At 39.3% G+C, this 15,892-nt stretch overlaps 1 protein-coding gene across 2 annotated transcripts in view; it reads left to right on the forward strand.

Annotated features, from left to right (window-relative positions):
* AAE13 (AMP-dependent synthetase and ligase family protein) overlaps nt 1-15,892 on the forward strand; it is a 220,873-nt gene that overhangs the window by 117,095 nt on the left and 87,886 nt on the right. For both annotated transcript variants that reach the window (XM_089819847.1, XM_089819848.1), the window contains exons 9-11: nt 892-990; nt 2,111-2,203; nt 2,309-2,386. In XM_089819847.1, coding sequence (XP_089675973.1) covers nt 892-990; nt 2,111-2,203; nt 2,309-2,386 — 270 coding nt within the window. The remainder of the gene's footprint in view (nt 1-891; nt 991-2,110; nt 2,204-2,308; nt 2,387-15,892) is intronic.

The following is a 15,892-nucleotide window of genomic DNA, read 5'->3' on the forward strand; positions in this document are numbered from 1 at the left end:
GCACATGCACAATTGAGTCAACATTTGCTGCCCAAATTTATTAGCTGTGTTTGACTGCCAATTTTTTTCCTCTATGATCTATTTTTTCTTTTGTTTGTAGTTGTAAGCGATAGTCTTGTTCATTTCAATCTGTTTGTTTTTCTCTTTTTAGGGTTTAGAAGTTATTAATTTTTTCTTTGGTTTTTCAATTATGATTTTTACTGTTTTTTGGCCAAATCTCAGGCTTGGGACTTGTGAATCCCAATGAATCTGGCAGAAACTTGCACGAATTGTAACCAAGTCTACAGGCCCTAAATTGTCTACCTCTGCCCAAGACTCAGTGAGTCTGTCAACCATGGTGCAAATCTGTGCGCACACATATAGTATTGTTTCTCTTCCATCCAGAACATGTATTTGATTTTGGATTCATGCTTGGGTTATGTTTCAATGTTACTTGATTTTTAGAACTTCATTAATAAGGAATTAGAATAGACAAGTGAGCAACTGTAATTACCTTGAGTCTTAGACAGTTACGACTGACACAGACTGAATGCATACATATGTTGTGATATTTTTTGAACTTTCCAAGTGAGATGAACGCTTGAAAAATATGTATGGTAAGAGTAGACAGAAGTCATGACTTGTCACTATGATTCTCTTAAGCAATAAGATCTCTTTTTTGTACCAATAGAATTCAATATGACTATGGAGGACATATCGTGTTCTAGATTGTCTTTTGGCCTGTCAAATGCAAATTTGTGGTCACCTTGCATAGATAAGCTTTCTGCATTATGAAAATTGCGAGGCACACATTTTTTTTATGTTGATCTTATTTATGCACGGATGTACACACTTTGTGCACATAAAAATATATGTTACAGATTTTAAAATCTAACCATTTTCTTGTATTAGGTACCAACAATGTATGTCAGGTTACTGCAAGGCTATGATGTTATGGATTCTGAATCTCAGAAGGCATCTGCAGCAGCAGCACGTCAGTTGCGTCTCATGGTATCAAAAACACATATTTTAATATTATTTTCTAGTTTAGTGATATGTGTGTCTGTAATATGTATGACAAGGATAAATATTACATCAATTTTAATGGAGAGTTGGAATATCTCTCTATAAATAGTAAATGCATGAAAATTAATGTCTGAGCCTATACTTGAAGAGTTATGTATTCTCTTCATCTTCATGGTTCACACAATCTTGGTTTTTACAAGTTATGAAGTTAAAGATTTAAAGCCCATCTGAAAAGCCTCGACTCTTCAAATATTATTTCTTGCAGTGTTGTTAATGTATAGCTATTTTATCTGATGGTTAGGTTCTCTCTTTCCCATTTTCTTTTGTCTTGCATCCTCCTTTATTATAACATTTGTTTGAATTTGATTAGTTTTGCACATCTATTCTCCTTTACCGACCTTTATGAGAATTCATTGACTGGACATGGATTTGGTTTCTTTATAATATTGACATTGTGATATGATGAAACTTTACAAGATTGCATTTGCTTGCTTTCAATTTTCTCATCTAAGGAAAGGGTCATGGGGGCTATAAAAATCTTGCAACCGCCATTATTCTTATTTTCCATTGCACTGAAATATTAATTTCCCTCTTTGGTGACCAAATAAAATTGAATCAGGTTCTATACCATCTTTGGATTGAACCTTACCGTATTTCGGTTAGTAAAATTAAAGTTAGTTCTGAGGATTAGTTTGAATCATTTTTCATGCTCTCTGGGCCAAAAAGAGGGAAAAATTCACGTAAATTGAAAATCCATTGTAGGAGTATTTAAAGAATCTTACTTCGTTTCCACCCCATTTGAAAAGCTAATATCCTAGATTTCTTTTTTAAAGCATTCTTGTGGTATTTCCAATTGATTAAGCTTTAACTCACTTTAAAGCATTAAATTAAGTGGATAATTAAAATAGATACTTGGAAACAATATTAAAAATGTTTTGACCTCCTGGGTACAACCAAAGGAAGCACATTAAATAGTGTCCTCCTAATGAAGACAATATCGATAGGCAAGTTAAACATTACCTTTTTTTAATTGTGTCTTTTAAAATGGTTCCTTGAAAAATGGATAAGTTGTATGTACTACAAGTGCCACCTTTTTGTGCTTCAGATGTGTGGCTCATCTGCTCTTCCTTATCCAATCATGGAACAATGGGAAAGAATCACTGGTCATCGGCTTCTGGAGCGTTATGGGATGACTGAGGTAAGGAGCTTAAAACAGTTATTTTCTTCAAAATCAACCATTTTAATAATGGCAATAGCAGCACATTACTATCTCTTGGATAATTGATTGATTCATCTGCTGCAGTTTGGAATGGCACTTTCAAATCCTCTTAATGGAATCCGAAAAGGAGGAACAGTTGGGAAACCACTTGCTGGCGTGCAGGTACTATTTAATTTCTTCATATTAAAACTGACAAGGTTATTTGTATTAATTTGGAAATTATTTTTTTTCCTATCCTACTGTGTTAGGCATGAATGAAGTTTTATTTCTTTGGTTGCAAATAGATTAGTTTAATGTTCTCAATATATATATTCTATGTAATGTTTAGCCTGGCTAATAAAATTAGAGCCTTTTTATCATTCCATACCATTTGTGGGACAATTGAAACTTTTCTGTCTTTTTGAGTTATTATCTTCCAATGAATAGTTGATTGACTGATTCAATGATCAGTTTTAAATGTTTTTTAGTAGGCAATAAATAAGATTGTGCCAAGAAAAGGATTTAAATTTTTTCTTTTGTACTGTATCTATAATATGTTTACTTTTGGTTATGGTGAAGTTTTTTCTGTTCAAGATGGTGTAGTGTTTGTGGGGTGTAAATTTCATAATGCATGCCGAAGTTTTTAAACTACAAATTTGAATTTCTCAAATCTTGTGTCTGTCTTCGTGGAATTGCAAGCATTTTGAATCATACAGTCATAGCTAGCTTCTTTCGCCAAGCTTAAATACTAACAGATGTAAAAGATCTGTTAATGGGGTTGGATGCTCCTCATCTAAATGGTGATATCCTAACCACCCCAAACACCAGGAATAGCACTAAGGGTGTACCATACCATAATGTGATAACTAATAATAATAGTTAACAGACTTACAATGCACAAAATATATCTCCATATTATGCAGTCATATCCAACTCTCAAAAGAGTATTAAGATTGTCATGTAACAGAATCAGACGATACCTCATAATACAATTAAAATGTTGTACTTAGAACACAATAATTAGCTCAGTTTCCTTCATGTTTTTCCCCACCCACTGCTTGCAAAAACATGGGGGGCATATACTAAGGCCTCTTAAGCAAACTTTGTAATGTCTCCCGTCTGAATTCCTTAGGATTAAGGGACAACTAACTTGAATTCCTTCCTATTATGAATTAGAATTCCGATTTCACTGTAAACTCATGAATTGATAATATAAGGTCAGTGATAAGTCAAGACCAATATCAAAGTTCCTTACTATCTCAGATTTAGTCATCTAGTTGCAGGTGTTGCTGAATGCTAGAGAATACTGGTATACTAATTGACCTATCCTTTTGATGCTGCTGTTGTCATTGGTAGAAACTGTGTAGCCGATGGGCTCATGTTGTCGGTAAAGATTTTGTAGCCGATGGGTAGATTAGTATTATTATGTAGCGGACGGACCCCTTCGGGAAGGTTCGGTGAAAAGTATTTATATCCCATCTGAGATCATTGTAAATCATCTTATCAAGCATAATGTAATGTCTCTAGCATATGTGAATAACAAAAGGAGTACTGCTATTCTATTCTATTGTCTGTGTGCATTAATTTCTTTACCCATACACTGACAGTGGCAGATGTCCCACGGACAGTAGCAGATGTCCCACGAGAGGGTGTCCCACCGACGATAGATGTTGTTGCACCAGTGACCACTCTAGATGTTGTTTTCTCCACGACCGTGGCGGATGTTGTGTCTCCTATAGCTTTGACCGAGGGCTTGCCTTCCCAGGATTGTATGTCGGACCCTGTTGCACCAGAAGAGCCAGAGTTGATAGAGTTGCCAGCGCTAGAGTCTGAACCTCAAGTTCATTTGGATGTGATTGGTTTAGATGCTGTGGTCACTATTTCATCTTCCTTGTTGACGGAGGCACAGTCAGAGCAACCTGAGAGAATGGAGGTGATCGATAGAGCGAGCGAATTTTTGAGGTAGCAGTTCCAACTCATTCTTGTAGAGGTCGGACTGTCCATTTAGTCTCCGAGTCATGGAGGAGTCCCTCTAGGACTAGCAACCGTATAAGGGCCATAGGAGGTGGCAGTTCCATAGTCTGAGGGTGCAGCTAGGAAGGAGGAGGTGGCACCAAATTACTGCAGGAGTGGCAGAGACGGGCAGTGATGCGGAATGGACCATGGATGATGTGCCGAAGGAGGATGATGGGTCGGATGAGGACAAATGCAGAGATTACCTTAGGGCTATGCGAGCTGTGCTATAAAAGGGACACAATGTGGCATTGTAGGCTATGACCCGGCAGAGAGAGTGGCATTTGGTTCGGGCTTATATCAAAGGGATTTGTCCCCAGCGGTTCCGTTCATGTTTTGAGGACAGAGGATGGCTAGCAGTTGAGACACCAGAGATGTTGGCGGATTGGGGCACCGAGCCGGAGTTGGGTCCGTGCAACACTTCCATGGAGAAGTTGGCGCACGAGATAGTAGGATTGTACAAAGAAGTCTACTATGCTCGCAAGCGTGCGGAGGCGGACAGGGCAGTAGACAAGGTCGCAACGGAGAGGTCTTTGGCAGCAGAGAAGGAGGCTAGAGAAAAGGTAAATGCAGATTTGGCCAGCCAGCAAGCAGCGTGGGTAGTTGAGTGTGTAGCACTATTACGGGATAAGGAAGTAGCTGAGTAGGAATTACATTTAGCAAAGACTTAGGCTATGGATGTAGCGCTTCTCTTGAAGGAGGCCATAGAGGTTAGCACACGAATTCAAAAGGATTTGAGCATCTGGACGGAGCAAGTCTACGAATTGTGCTGGCAACAACATTCTTCAGGATCGAAGCCTCCTCTATAGTGTATATTCTTTCTCTATTGTATTTTGTGGTCTTGTTTTTGTTAGTTTTGAAGTCGCCAGGAGACTACTTTTCTTTTGGGGGGATGATGTCGTCGGTAGAAACTGTGTAGCCAACGGGCTTATGTTGTCGGTAAAGATTTGTAGCCGACGAGTAGATTAGTATTATTATGTAGCCGATGGACCCCTTCAGGAAGGTTTGGCGGAAAGTATTTATACCCCATCTGAGTTCATTGTAAATCATCTTATGAAGCATAATGTAATATCTCTGGCATATGCGAATAACAAAAGGAGTACTGCTATTCTATTCTATTGTCTGTGTGCATTAATTTCTTTACCCATATAATAAATAGTTGTATAGTCTCGGTTGTGCCATAGATACCACTTAGTTTGGTATTTTTTTTTATCTTGTTCTCTTCCATGTTTCTGTAGTTAATCAAATTGCTGCAACATGGTTGTCTCTGTGTTCTTTGATTCTGCCGTAATTTCATCAGATCCTTGTAATATATTTGGCATTTTTTCTTCTTTATTTTTCCCTGTCTTATCCATGCTTATTTCTTCATGGACACTACATTGACTTGACACCACATCATTCATTTCTGTGATCTCTGGGGCAGGCTCTAAACTACCAATTTCATTTGCACTCTCATTTTGTAACCCCTCTGTGCTTCGCCAAGAGTTGCATTTGATACTGATGTGGACATCAGATTGAATGGGACACTAGTTGCGCGCAACACAACATCTTCCAAAAGAGAGCTGCTTGAGCATCTTCTCAAGAGGATTCTAAGACAAAAGTTCATCTCACCATTCAGGGAAACTCTTGATGATACCTATTCATTTTGGTCAGTACTACTGTTTATATAATGTCAACTAATGGAATGTTATGGTACCTCAACAAACGAACAATTGAATGGCTATTGAAAGATCCCCAATCCTGATGACCTTGGAAATTGATGTTTGTTTTAAAATTTGAGACTTTGACCAGAATTTTGTACCTCTGAATAGACTTTATAGAATTCTTATTTCTTTTTGGTTTTTTCTCATTTTCAAGTTTTTAGGTGTTTTTGAAGAAATATACAAGTAAATGACAAATAACAAATAACTTCGAACTAAGAATGATGAGGAACATTCATATATTGAAAACATTTAACAATCTGGAAATGATTCAAACTGTATCAGGCATAATATTTAGATTTCTTGCAGTCAAAGAAATAAATATATCAAATGGATTTGCTAGTGTCTACAATGAACCTGACACTAGCTGTAGAAGGGTTTTACAATCACAAAAGATGGAGAGCTTGTTGTCACAAACCCTTGTATGATCTCCAAATTGGAAAATGTAGCTACTTATAAGGAATGGTGCCCACAATGTGGTGTTTCCTTCTAATAAATGGTGCTACGAAGAATGTCGATCCTTCCCACAGAGAACAGTACCTTCCAACTCCAATCCTGAATCACCAAATCCTTGTTGAGTTTGCATCCCAACACTCTAGACTTAGGGTTTTCATCCCAAGCCTCATAATCATCTCACTAGAGCAATTTCCAATTTCACAAGTTTCAAATGTCAAAAGATACTCCACAATTAGGTCTTCATCTCCTTATAACTCCTCCCAAGTGCAAATTGAACCCTAAATGAGAATTACACTTTGCAGTTTATAATAAAATAACATTTTCCCAAATAAAGGTGTCCAGGCTATAGGATAAACATTACTTTACTAAAATGTCATAACTCAAAGTGTGAAAAGGTCTCTAGATAGTGAAAATAGTTTATAATAGTTCAAGACCTTTCCAACGAGCTATAACACAAGGGCACATCTGAGAAAATGAAGCCATATTCCCCTTATTACTCTGAAATGGCTATATAAATAGCCTTATTATAAATTATTTAAATGCTAACTGAGCAAATATTTAAATATATTAAAATATTCCTCATTTTGTCTTTGAAAGCCCAAACCAACCAAATAAATGTGAAACTAACCATGTCACCTGTCTGTGACTGATACCGGACGAGATGGGTCAACTGGCAATCCCTTCTCTATAATCTCGGGATGCTTCTAGAAACTAGGGAACACACCTTGTCATCTTGAAAATGAAACCATGGAATGGTCCCGTGTAACCTGACATCTGAAAATTGCCACATCCTCCTAAAATGTAGGGAATACCCCCCAAAATCAAGGAATTGAACTCGACTGGCTCCCAACTACCTATAAAGTCAAGCCTGGTCATTGAATATCCTATATGAGTCTCTATTGACAATTGCTAGCCTACGAGACCCCCATGATAGGCTAACTCACATAACTTTGCTAGTCAGACCAAAGAGGGGACATGACAGTCCTCCCTTCTCGGAGATGCTTGCGCACAAGCAACTGCAATGCTAGGTGCTGCAAAAATGGATTCACCCTCCCAAGTGGTATCCTCTATGGGTAGACATTTGTAGCATACCAAATACTTCCGAATCACCCTACTTCTCAGTCATCATTCCCTCACCTCAAGAATCTTCTCAGGAACCAAAGTCATCTTACCTTCCTCATCCAAGGGAGGTAAATCAGGTAATGCTATAATATGTTGCCCCAGTGCCTTCTTCAGGCATGATACGTGGAACACATTATAAATCCTACTATCATGTGGTAACTCAACTTCATAAGCAACCTCTCCAACTCGCTTGAGAACTTTGTAAGGTTTGTAAAAATGGAGCTTGTGCTTCTCAGATCCCCCCCCCTTTTAAGGTTACTTTTTCGGTAGGGCTGTAAGCGTAAGGAAGACCATGTCATCCACCTCAAATACCCTCTCGGTCCTATTCCGATCAGCGTACATCTTCTGCTGATTTTGGACATTCTGTAAGTTCTCCTCGAGAGAACTCATGATATCCTGGTTCTCCTGTAACCAAATCGGCGCCAAAGGAACTCTGTTGTCACTCAAAGCTAGATCAACAAAAGATAATGCATTGTAGCCATAAAGAGCTTTGAAAGAAGACATACCAATGGACATGTTGTGCGGAGTATTATAACAATGCTCGCCTAGGTACAACCAACGCACCAATGCCTTCTATTGCCCCGATACATAGTTACATAGATACCCCTCAATCCACTTATTAACTATCTTTGTTTGCCCATCCATCTGAGGGTGGTAGTTGGTACTAGGTGTCAACTTTGTACCCGCAAGATTGAGAAGTTCTTGCCAAAAGAAACTCAAGAATCTTCTGTCCCTATCACTCACTATGGTCTTTGCGAGACCATGGAGTCTGAACACCTCCCTAAAGAATAACTCAACTACCTGGGATGCTGTGAAATCAATTGCAGTAGGAAAGAAGTGGGCATATTTAGTCAACGCATCCACCACAACGTAAATACAATCCTGCCCCTGCACTCGAGGAAGACCTGTAATGAAGTCCATAGAGAGTCCTGTCCACTTCTATTCCGGTATAGGCAAGGGCTGCAACAAACCAGCTAGGAAAGTATGCTCTGTCTTGTTATGTTGGCAAGTCATGCATTCACGAACATGGCATAAGACATTATCCTTGAGACCCTTCCAAGAGAATCTCTCCCGAACCGTTGTATATGTGTTACCATAACTAGGGTGCCCTGCTATAGGAGTATCATAGAGGGCATGCAAAATTTGTCCCTTTAACAGTGATTCAGGAACAAGGTAGATTCTTTTTTTTAGTGAATTTGACATCATCAGTCACTCTATATTTATTATCCTGTACCAATCCATCCATGATCTCACAAGCATGCTAATTTTTGGAACACTCAACTAAAAGTTGAGCCTTCCAATCTACTGAAATCTCACTCAATGAACATAGGGCAGCAAGTGATGGTTTCCTAGAAAGTGCATCGGCAACAGTATTCTTCTTCGCCTTAATAAATTCTATGTCGAAATCATAGGCTTGAATCTTGCTTACCCACTTTTGTAGATGATCATTGTGCTCTTTTTGATCAAGGAAATATTTCAGACTATTTTGGTCAGTTCTTACCACAAATTTGTTGTCAACTAGACTATCTGAATTTGACTAATGCATGCATAATAACCAACATTTCCTTATCATAAGTAGAATACAACTTCTCATTATCACGCATCTTCCCACTCTTGTAGGCAATGGGATGTCTGTTCTGGATCAAAACAACCCCTATACTCTCACCTAAAGCATCACACTCAAGTACAAAATGCAGAACAAAACAACCCCTATACTCTCACCTAAAGCATCACACTCAAGTACAAAAGGCTGTGAGAAATCAGGGATTGCTAAAACTGGATGTGTGCTCATAACTTCCTTGTGTCTGTCAAAGACTCCTTCTGCTTGCTTTGTCAATCTGAAGGCTCCCTTCTTAGTGAGATCTGTCAAGCGTGTTGCTAACTGAGAGAACCTCCTCATGAACCTCCAATGATATGCACATAAACCAAGGAATCCACGCAATTCAGTAATGTTCTTAGGATAGGGCCAATCCCGAATTGCCTAAATTTTCTCCTCATGCATCTCCACTCCATCAGTATTGATCACATGGCCCAAATATAAAATCTCACTGAGTCCAAACTCACATTTGGACAGCTTAGCAAATAGAGACAGACTCTCCATGATGCTAAGTACCTCCTCTAGGTGTTTGAGATAATCCTCCCAAGTACAACTATAAATCAAGATATCATTGAAAAATACTAGAACCGATTTCCTCAATCGCTTGTTGAAGACATGGTTCATATGGGAGTGTAAAGTGGTTGCTGCATTTGTGAGACCAAAAGGCATCACCAAGAACTCATAATGCGCATAGTGACAACGGGATGCAATCTTATGTACGTCCTCATCCCGCACACATATATGATGATAGCCTCAACGAAGATCAATCTTTAGAGTAGATAGCTCCATGAAGCTCATCCAACAACTCATCAATGCGTTGAATGAGATGTCTATTTTTGATTGTTTTCTTGTTCAAGGCCCTATAATCTATACACATCCGCAGAGTCCCATCCTTCTTCTTAACCAATACTATAGAAGAAGCAAAAGGACTAGAGCTATGGAACCCCATGTCTAACAGCTCATGATTGGCCTTCTCAGTCTCATTCTTGTATGCTCTAGGACGATGATATGGAGTGGTGATTATTGACTTAGCTGCATCCTCCATCTCTATCCCATGCTCAAATCCTCTATTAGGAGGTACACCTGGGGGTATATCACCAAACACTCGACAATGCCGATCCATCACTGACTACATATCAGCATGAAATGCCTTGCCATCCTGAGGTGTAAGTGTCGTGGGCTTCACATAACAATGTGTAGCCCAAATTACGTCATCATGTCTAATGATAGTCTCCATCCCGTGAGAAGACACCTCCGTAGGTCCACCATTTGATGCTGCCCTCAAGATAGTCTTCTTCCCTCTAGAAAGGAACTCTAACTGGATACGACAGTGGTCAATATTGTACTATCCAATACCCTATAAGCATTGCATGCCTAAAACCACATCAAATCTTCCAGTGGGAGTACATAGAAATTATCTGTCGAGGTATAATCCTGCATTTGAATGCTAAATTGAGGAATCCTCCAAGTACAACCCAATACTGCGCCATCTGCAACTGTTACCCCAAAACCAGCAAACACCTCATGCTGCAAGCCACGTCTATCCACTAATTTTTGATCAATAAAATTGTGCGTGGTGCTTGCGTCTACCAAGTTCATAACCTGCTGGTCCTAAAGTGTTCCTTTCAAATGGAAGGCGTGAAATCTGGGATAATTGGATAGAGTAGCCATCATCACTTTAAATGATGCCAAGGGCTCAAAAGTGTCTAGCTCCAACTATGGATGCTCCTGCTCAATCTCCTCCGGAGTATCTGTAGCATCAGTGTCAAGAATCTCCTCATCTCCCATCTCGGATGTCACCTCAATCAAATGAACATTGCCTTTACCAAGGCAATGGTGTCTAGGCTACCATGGCTCCTTACAAGAGAAGCATAGCTTTCTCCTTCTCAAATCATTCCTCGTCTCCTGGTCCATTATGGGAGGTCGAGGTGATGGTTCACCTCTACCCTGGGAAGTGTTGGCCTTCTGTGGAGGCCAAGAATGCCTGAATGGCTTCTTATCTATCTGATAAGTAGGGTTGGTGTCTAGTCTCAATGTCACATCAATGGTGTCCTTAAGAGTGGCCAACTTGAAAGAACACACCAATCCCTTAAGCCTATCTTGTAGTCCCTCAATAAATAACATCATGCTACGCCTCTGAGGCATATCAGGTACAATAACTGCAATACACTGGAACTCATTAACATACGTCTCCGCATGTCTAGTTTGTCTACGATGTGCCTACTCCCTATAGTAGAGTTCTGTGTCCTTATGGTCAATCAGGTAATGAGACGCTCAATAAACTCTGCATGGGAGTGAACCATGGCGTGATCTTGGGTGACCAATCCATGGTGCCACTAGTCATAGGCAACCCCGTCTAAATGCAAGACCACAAATTGAATAGCATCATGCTTGGGCATGGGCCTCAAAGATAGATATATTTCCAATTTGTGCACCCAAGCTCGTGCACTCGTACCACTAGTACCATCATGTGTAGCCAATGTGATCTTCTAGTAGCTCTACTGAGGTCATTGTTTTGATGTGGCCTATGGCCCCTGTCTCCTCTAAACCTAGTAGCATTTCTTTGTTGTGCATAATATTGGGGAAGAGGGAAAACATCGCTATCCTTTGGAGGTAGGGCTCTTCACTCATCTATGGTTGCCATAACTGAATCCTAGAATCCCAACTTAGGTGGCTCTGCCTGTGCCGGCTGCTCACTCGGTGCAAACTGTGGAAGTAGGGGTCTACCCCTAACTCATGTATGAGGGCGTGCCTATTTGTTGGAATGGAGTTCCCAATTGATGTGTGGGATCTATGACTATGCTGACTTCCTACAACTGAAATTGATTTGCACCGTCTGTCTCTCATACCTACCTCCATGTCTATCCAAATCCATCCGTTCCAAGGTACCTTGTAACCTTTCCAAGGTCTGAACTATCTCGGGTTATGTAGTGATGAGAGTTCGTATCATCTCCCTCTCTTCCTCCTTCGTTTGGTTCTGTCCGTAACCTCTCTTTTCTTCTGCCATAATAGTTTCTTGTTCAATTCCCAACCCTTGCTTGAATTGAGCTCTCCTGCATGTGTAAAATTTGTTTATCTCAGCTCTACCTAGATGCATAAAAGTGTCAATAAAATTTGCAGGCTGGCAAAATCAAAGCTTTGATACCACTGAAAGATCCCCAATCCCGGTGATGTTGGAAATTGATGTTTGTTTCAAAATTCGAGACTTTGACTAGAATTTTGTACCTCTGAATAATGATTCAAACCATACAAGGCATACTATTTAGATTTTTGCAGTCAAAGAAATAAATATATTAAACGGATTTGCTGGTGTCTACAATGAACTTGACGCCATTTGTAGAAGGGTTTTACAATCACAAAAGATGGAGAGCTTGTAGTCATGAACCCCTATATGATCTCCAAATTGGAAAATGTGGCTGCTAATAAGGAATGGTGCCCATAATACAAGTCCGAGCTGCCTCTGGAAGAAATGCACATGTCGGAATAGGCTGGCCGACTAGCTGAATGTGATGTTTCTTCTAATAAATGGTACTATGAAGAATGTTGATCCTTGCCATAGAGAATAGTACCTTCCAACTCCAATACTGAATCACCAAATCGTTGTTGAGGTTTGCGTCCCAACACTCCAAACTTAGGGTTTTCGTCCCAAGTCCCTTTGAATTGCTTCACTTAAGCAATTTCAAATTTCACAAGTTTCAAATGTCAAAAGATACTCCACAATTAGGTCTTCATCTCCTTATAACTCCTCCCAAGTGCAAATCGAACCCTAAATGAGAATTACACTTTGCAATTTATAATAAAATAACATTTTCCGAAATAAAGGCTTCCAGGCTATAGGAGAAACATTACTTTATTAAAATGTCACAACTTAGAGTGCCAAAAGGTCTCCGGATAGTGAAAATAGTTTATAATAGTTCAAGACCTTTCCAATGAGCTATAACACAAGGGCACATCTAACCAAACAAAGCCTATTCCCTTTATTACTCTGAAATGGCTATGTAAATAGCCTTATTATAAATTATTTAAACGCTAACTTAGCAAATGCTTAAATATATTAAAAATATTCCCCATTTTGCCTCTGAAAGCGCAAACCAAGCAAATAAATGTGGAACTAACCATATCACCTGTCTATAACTGATATCAGAAGAGATGGGTCAACTGGTAGTCCCTTCCCTATAATTTAGGGATGTTCCTAGAAACTAGGGAACACACCCTGTCATCCTGAAATTGAAACCATGGAATGGTCCCGTGGAACCTCACATCTAGAAACTGCCACATTGTCCTAAAATGTAGGGATACCCCCCAAAATCAAGGAACTACACCCAACTGGCTCCCTAGTGCCTTAAAGTCAAGCTCGGTCACTGAATTACTTGTATGAGTCTCTATGCAAAACTACTAGTCTACGAGACCCCCATGATAGGCTAACTCACATAACTGTGCTAGTCAAACCAAAGAGGGGACTTGATAGGATCTAACTTTGCACTTACTCGAAACCATATGTGCAAATCTTTGTATACTCTGTATATCCCTGTGAATGGAATGCCTAGACTTGGGTGCCAGTAGCAAGAAAATTATTACTGGTTTGATATCCATGAAACACGTGAATAGCTGTTTGATTCTAGTATAAATCATAGATCAATATCCCTTTTAGCAATCACAGTTAGAGTTGAGTTGTCAGGTTTAGGAATTCTAATGCTAGTGAAACCAAACATTTCTTTGGGAACAAAAACATTGGTCTCTGACATTGATCCTCCCCTGGATTCTATTTTCCTGATCCTTGCGTTGGAGTTGCTTTCTTCTCTCTCACCTTAGTCGCGGATGTGAGTGAGTGCAAAGTGTAATGTTCAGATCATTGGTTTGCCAATATAAGTCAGTTTTTTGAAATACAAATTCTTCTCCTTCCCTTTGCCACTTGATGTGGATACCCTATACTCCTTGACGTTCGATTTAGAAACCCCTGATAATATGCGATGGAAAGGATGCAACATACCAACAAAATGCTCGACTCTGTAATAGCTTATAATAATCGTGTTCGTTCAATGCTTGGTCGATTCCACAATAGTTTAGAATGCTTGATTACCATAGTCAATAAATTGTTGGGAGATTATATATATATTGTTACTCATTATTATTAAGAAACATTATTTTTGATAGGTATTATTAAAATATATTGCTATTATGTCGATAAAAAAATAAATTACATATTCTATTAATTATATTTTGATTATGGGGAAATAGGTTTTGAAGGGCCTTTGAAATTATTACAAAATAGAAGTTAAGATAGGCATAATTAAAGATCAATCAACCATCCAACACAACCAAAAATAATGGAGGCCAGCATACGACAAAAGGCCAGCCTAAGAGAAAGACAACAACGAAAGGGCTAGGCCCCATATAATAAGAACAAATAATACAGGGAACACACATATAAGATCAAAAGATAGAGCTACCAAAGATTCTTCCTCTAGCTTGTTCATAGTCTCGGCAACAATCTTCAACTCTTTGACCTCAGGAGCCACATAAGACCTTCTTTTTATAGCTGGACCTGGTCCTTCTCCTCAGGCCTGTACGAACCTCCATGAGGGAAGTATTATCATTAGAGAGTTGGATGATAGTTCTATCCTCAAGCTAATTCTCCAGTTTGCCAAGAAGAATCTTGACATGCTCGTTTGAAACCTTTAGAAGTTTGTAGATTTGGTATGCAATGTCCGTAAAAGTGGAATCCAAACCCACAACCTTATTCTCCACCACCTTGACTCTATTCTCCAGTTTGATCAAGTCTGCCTTGTCCATAGCCGCATCTAGCTACCCTGTATTTCCCCCTTAAGTATTATCTTTATCAATCCCCTGTTCTTTAGCCTTGGCGGTTTCCTCATGAACGTTGGCCTTTCTCTCAAGAGCCCTGATCTTCAAGTTTACTTCTTTGAGTTCATGGAAGGAGCCTTTGGTTGCTCTATAAAAGTCCAACATTGCATTTCTCATTGTAAGAAGAATGTCTTGGTTAGTCTCTCTGCTAGAATCGTCCAGGATAAGCATAGAAGGGTCAATGAACTGAATTAGATTACTATCTCCTTTTTCGTAGGCACCAACCACCATGTTCATCATAGGCGTAGGCACTCCGAGCTTAATCTTATCCAAATTAACCTTGTTCCACCCAAAATTGTCCTCTGGAAGAGAAGTATGCAAAATAGGGGAGGCCATAGTTTGGCCATAAGTATTAGGCATAATTTTAGGAGCGGGGGAGCCTTCTATCACGTCAACAACAGAAGCATCAACATCCATACAAATAGAGTGCTTCAGTTTTTACTTTTAGTGCCTGACATATGATTAGGCACCTTCTTCTTGTTGCCCTTAGCTTCACTATCTTCTTTGTCCGTCTCCATGTCCTCCTCGTTCTCATTGTAGTCTTCATTGGAAGATACAACACCCTTAGAATTTCACCACTTCTTGTTCCCGACCTTATTGATTTAGGAGTCTTTACAGATGAAGATGGTTTACCTTTATCCTTAGGTTTTTTCACAACAACTTCCTCAAACCCACTCTCCTTAGTGTCAGAAAGATTTTTCTCATTATAGGATTCTAAGACCTCAGTGTCTTCCTTTGACTCCATCTTATCAACAATAGAGACCGCAACAAAATTGGCTTGAATATGTTCATAAATACGAACCATTAATCCATCATGAAGGGGGGGATTGGTAATCTCACAAGTGCGCATCTCATTGATTCCAAGATTAAGAGAAGAACACAAATAGAACGGGATAGAAATTCTCATATCGTGTCTAAAATGATTGATCACAAAGT

This window comes from Cupressus sempervirens, chromosome 3 (genome assembly GCF_028749045.1).
Source record: "Cupressus sempervirens isolate cs-2001-9-10 chromosome 3, ASM2874904v1, whole genome shotgun sequence".
In the NCBI taxonomy this organism is placed as follows: domain Eukaryota; kingdom Viridiplantae; phylum Streptophyta; class Pinopsida; order Cupressales; family Cupressaceae; genus Cupressus; species Cupressus sempervirens.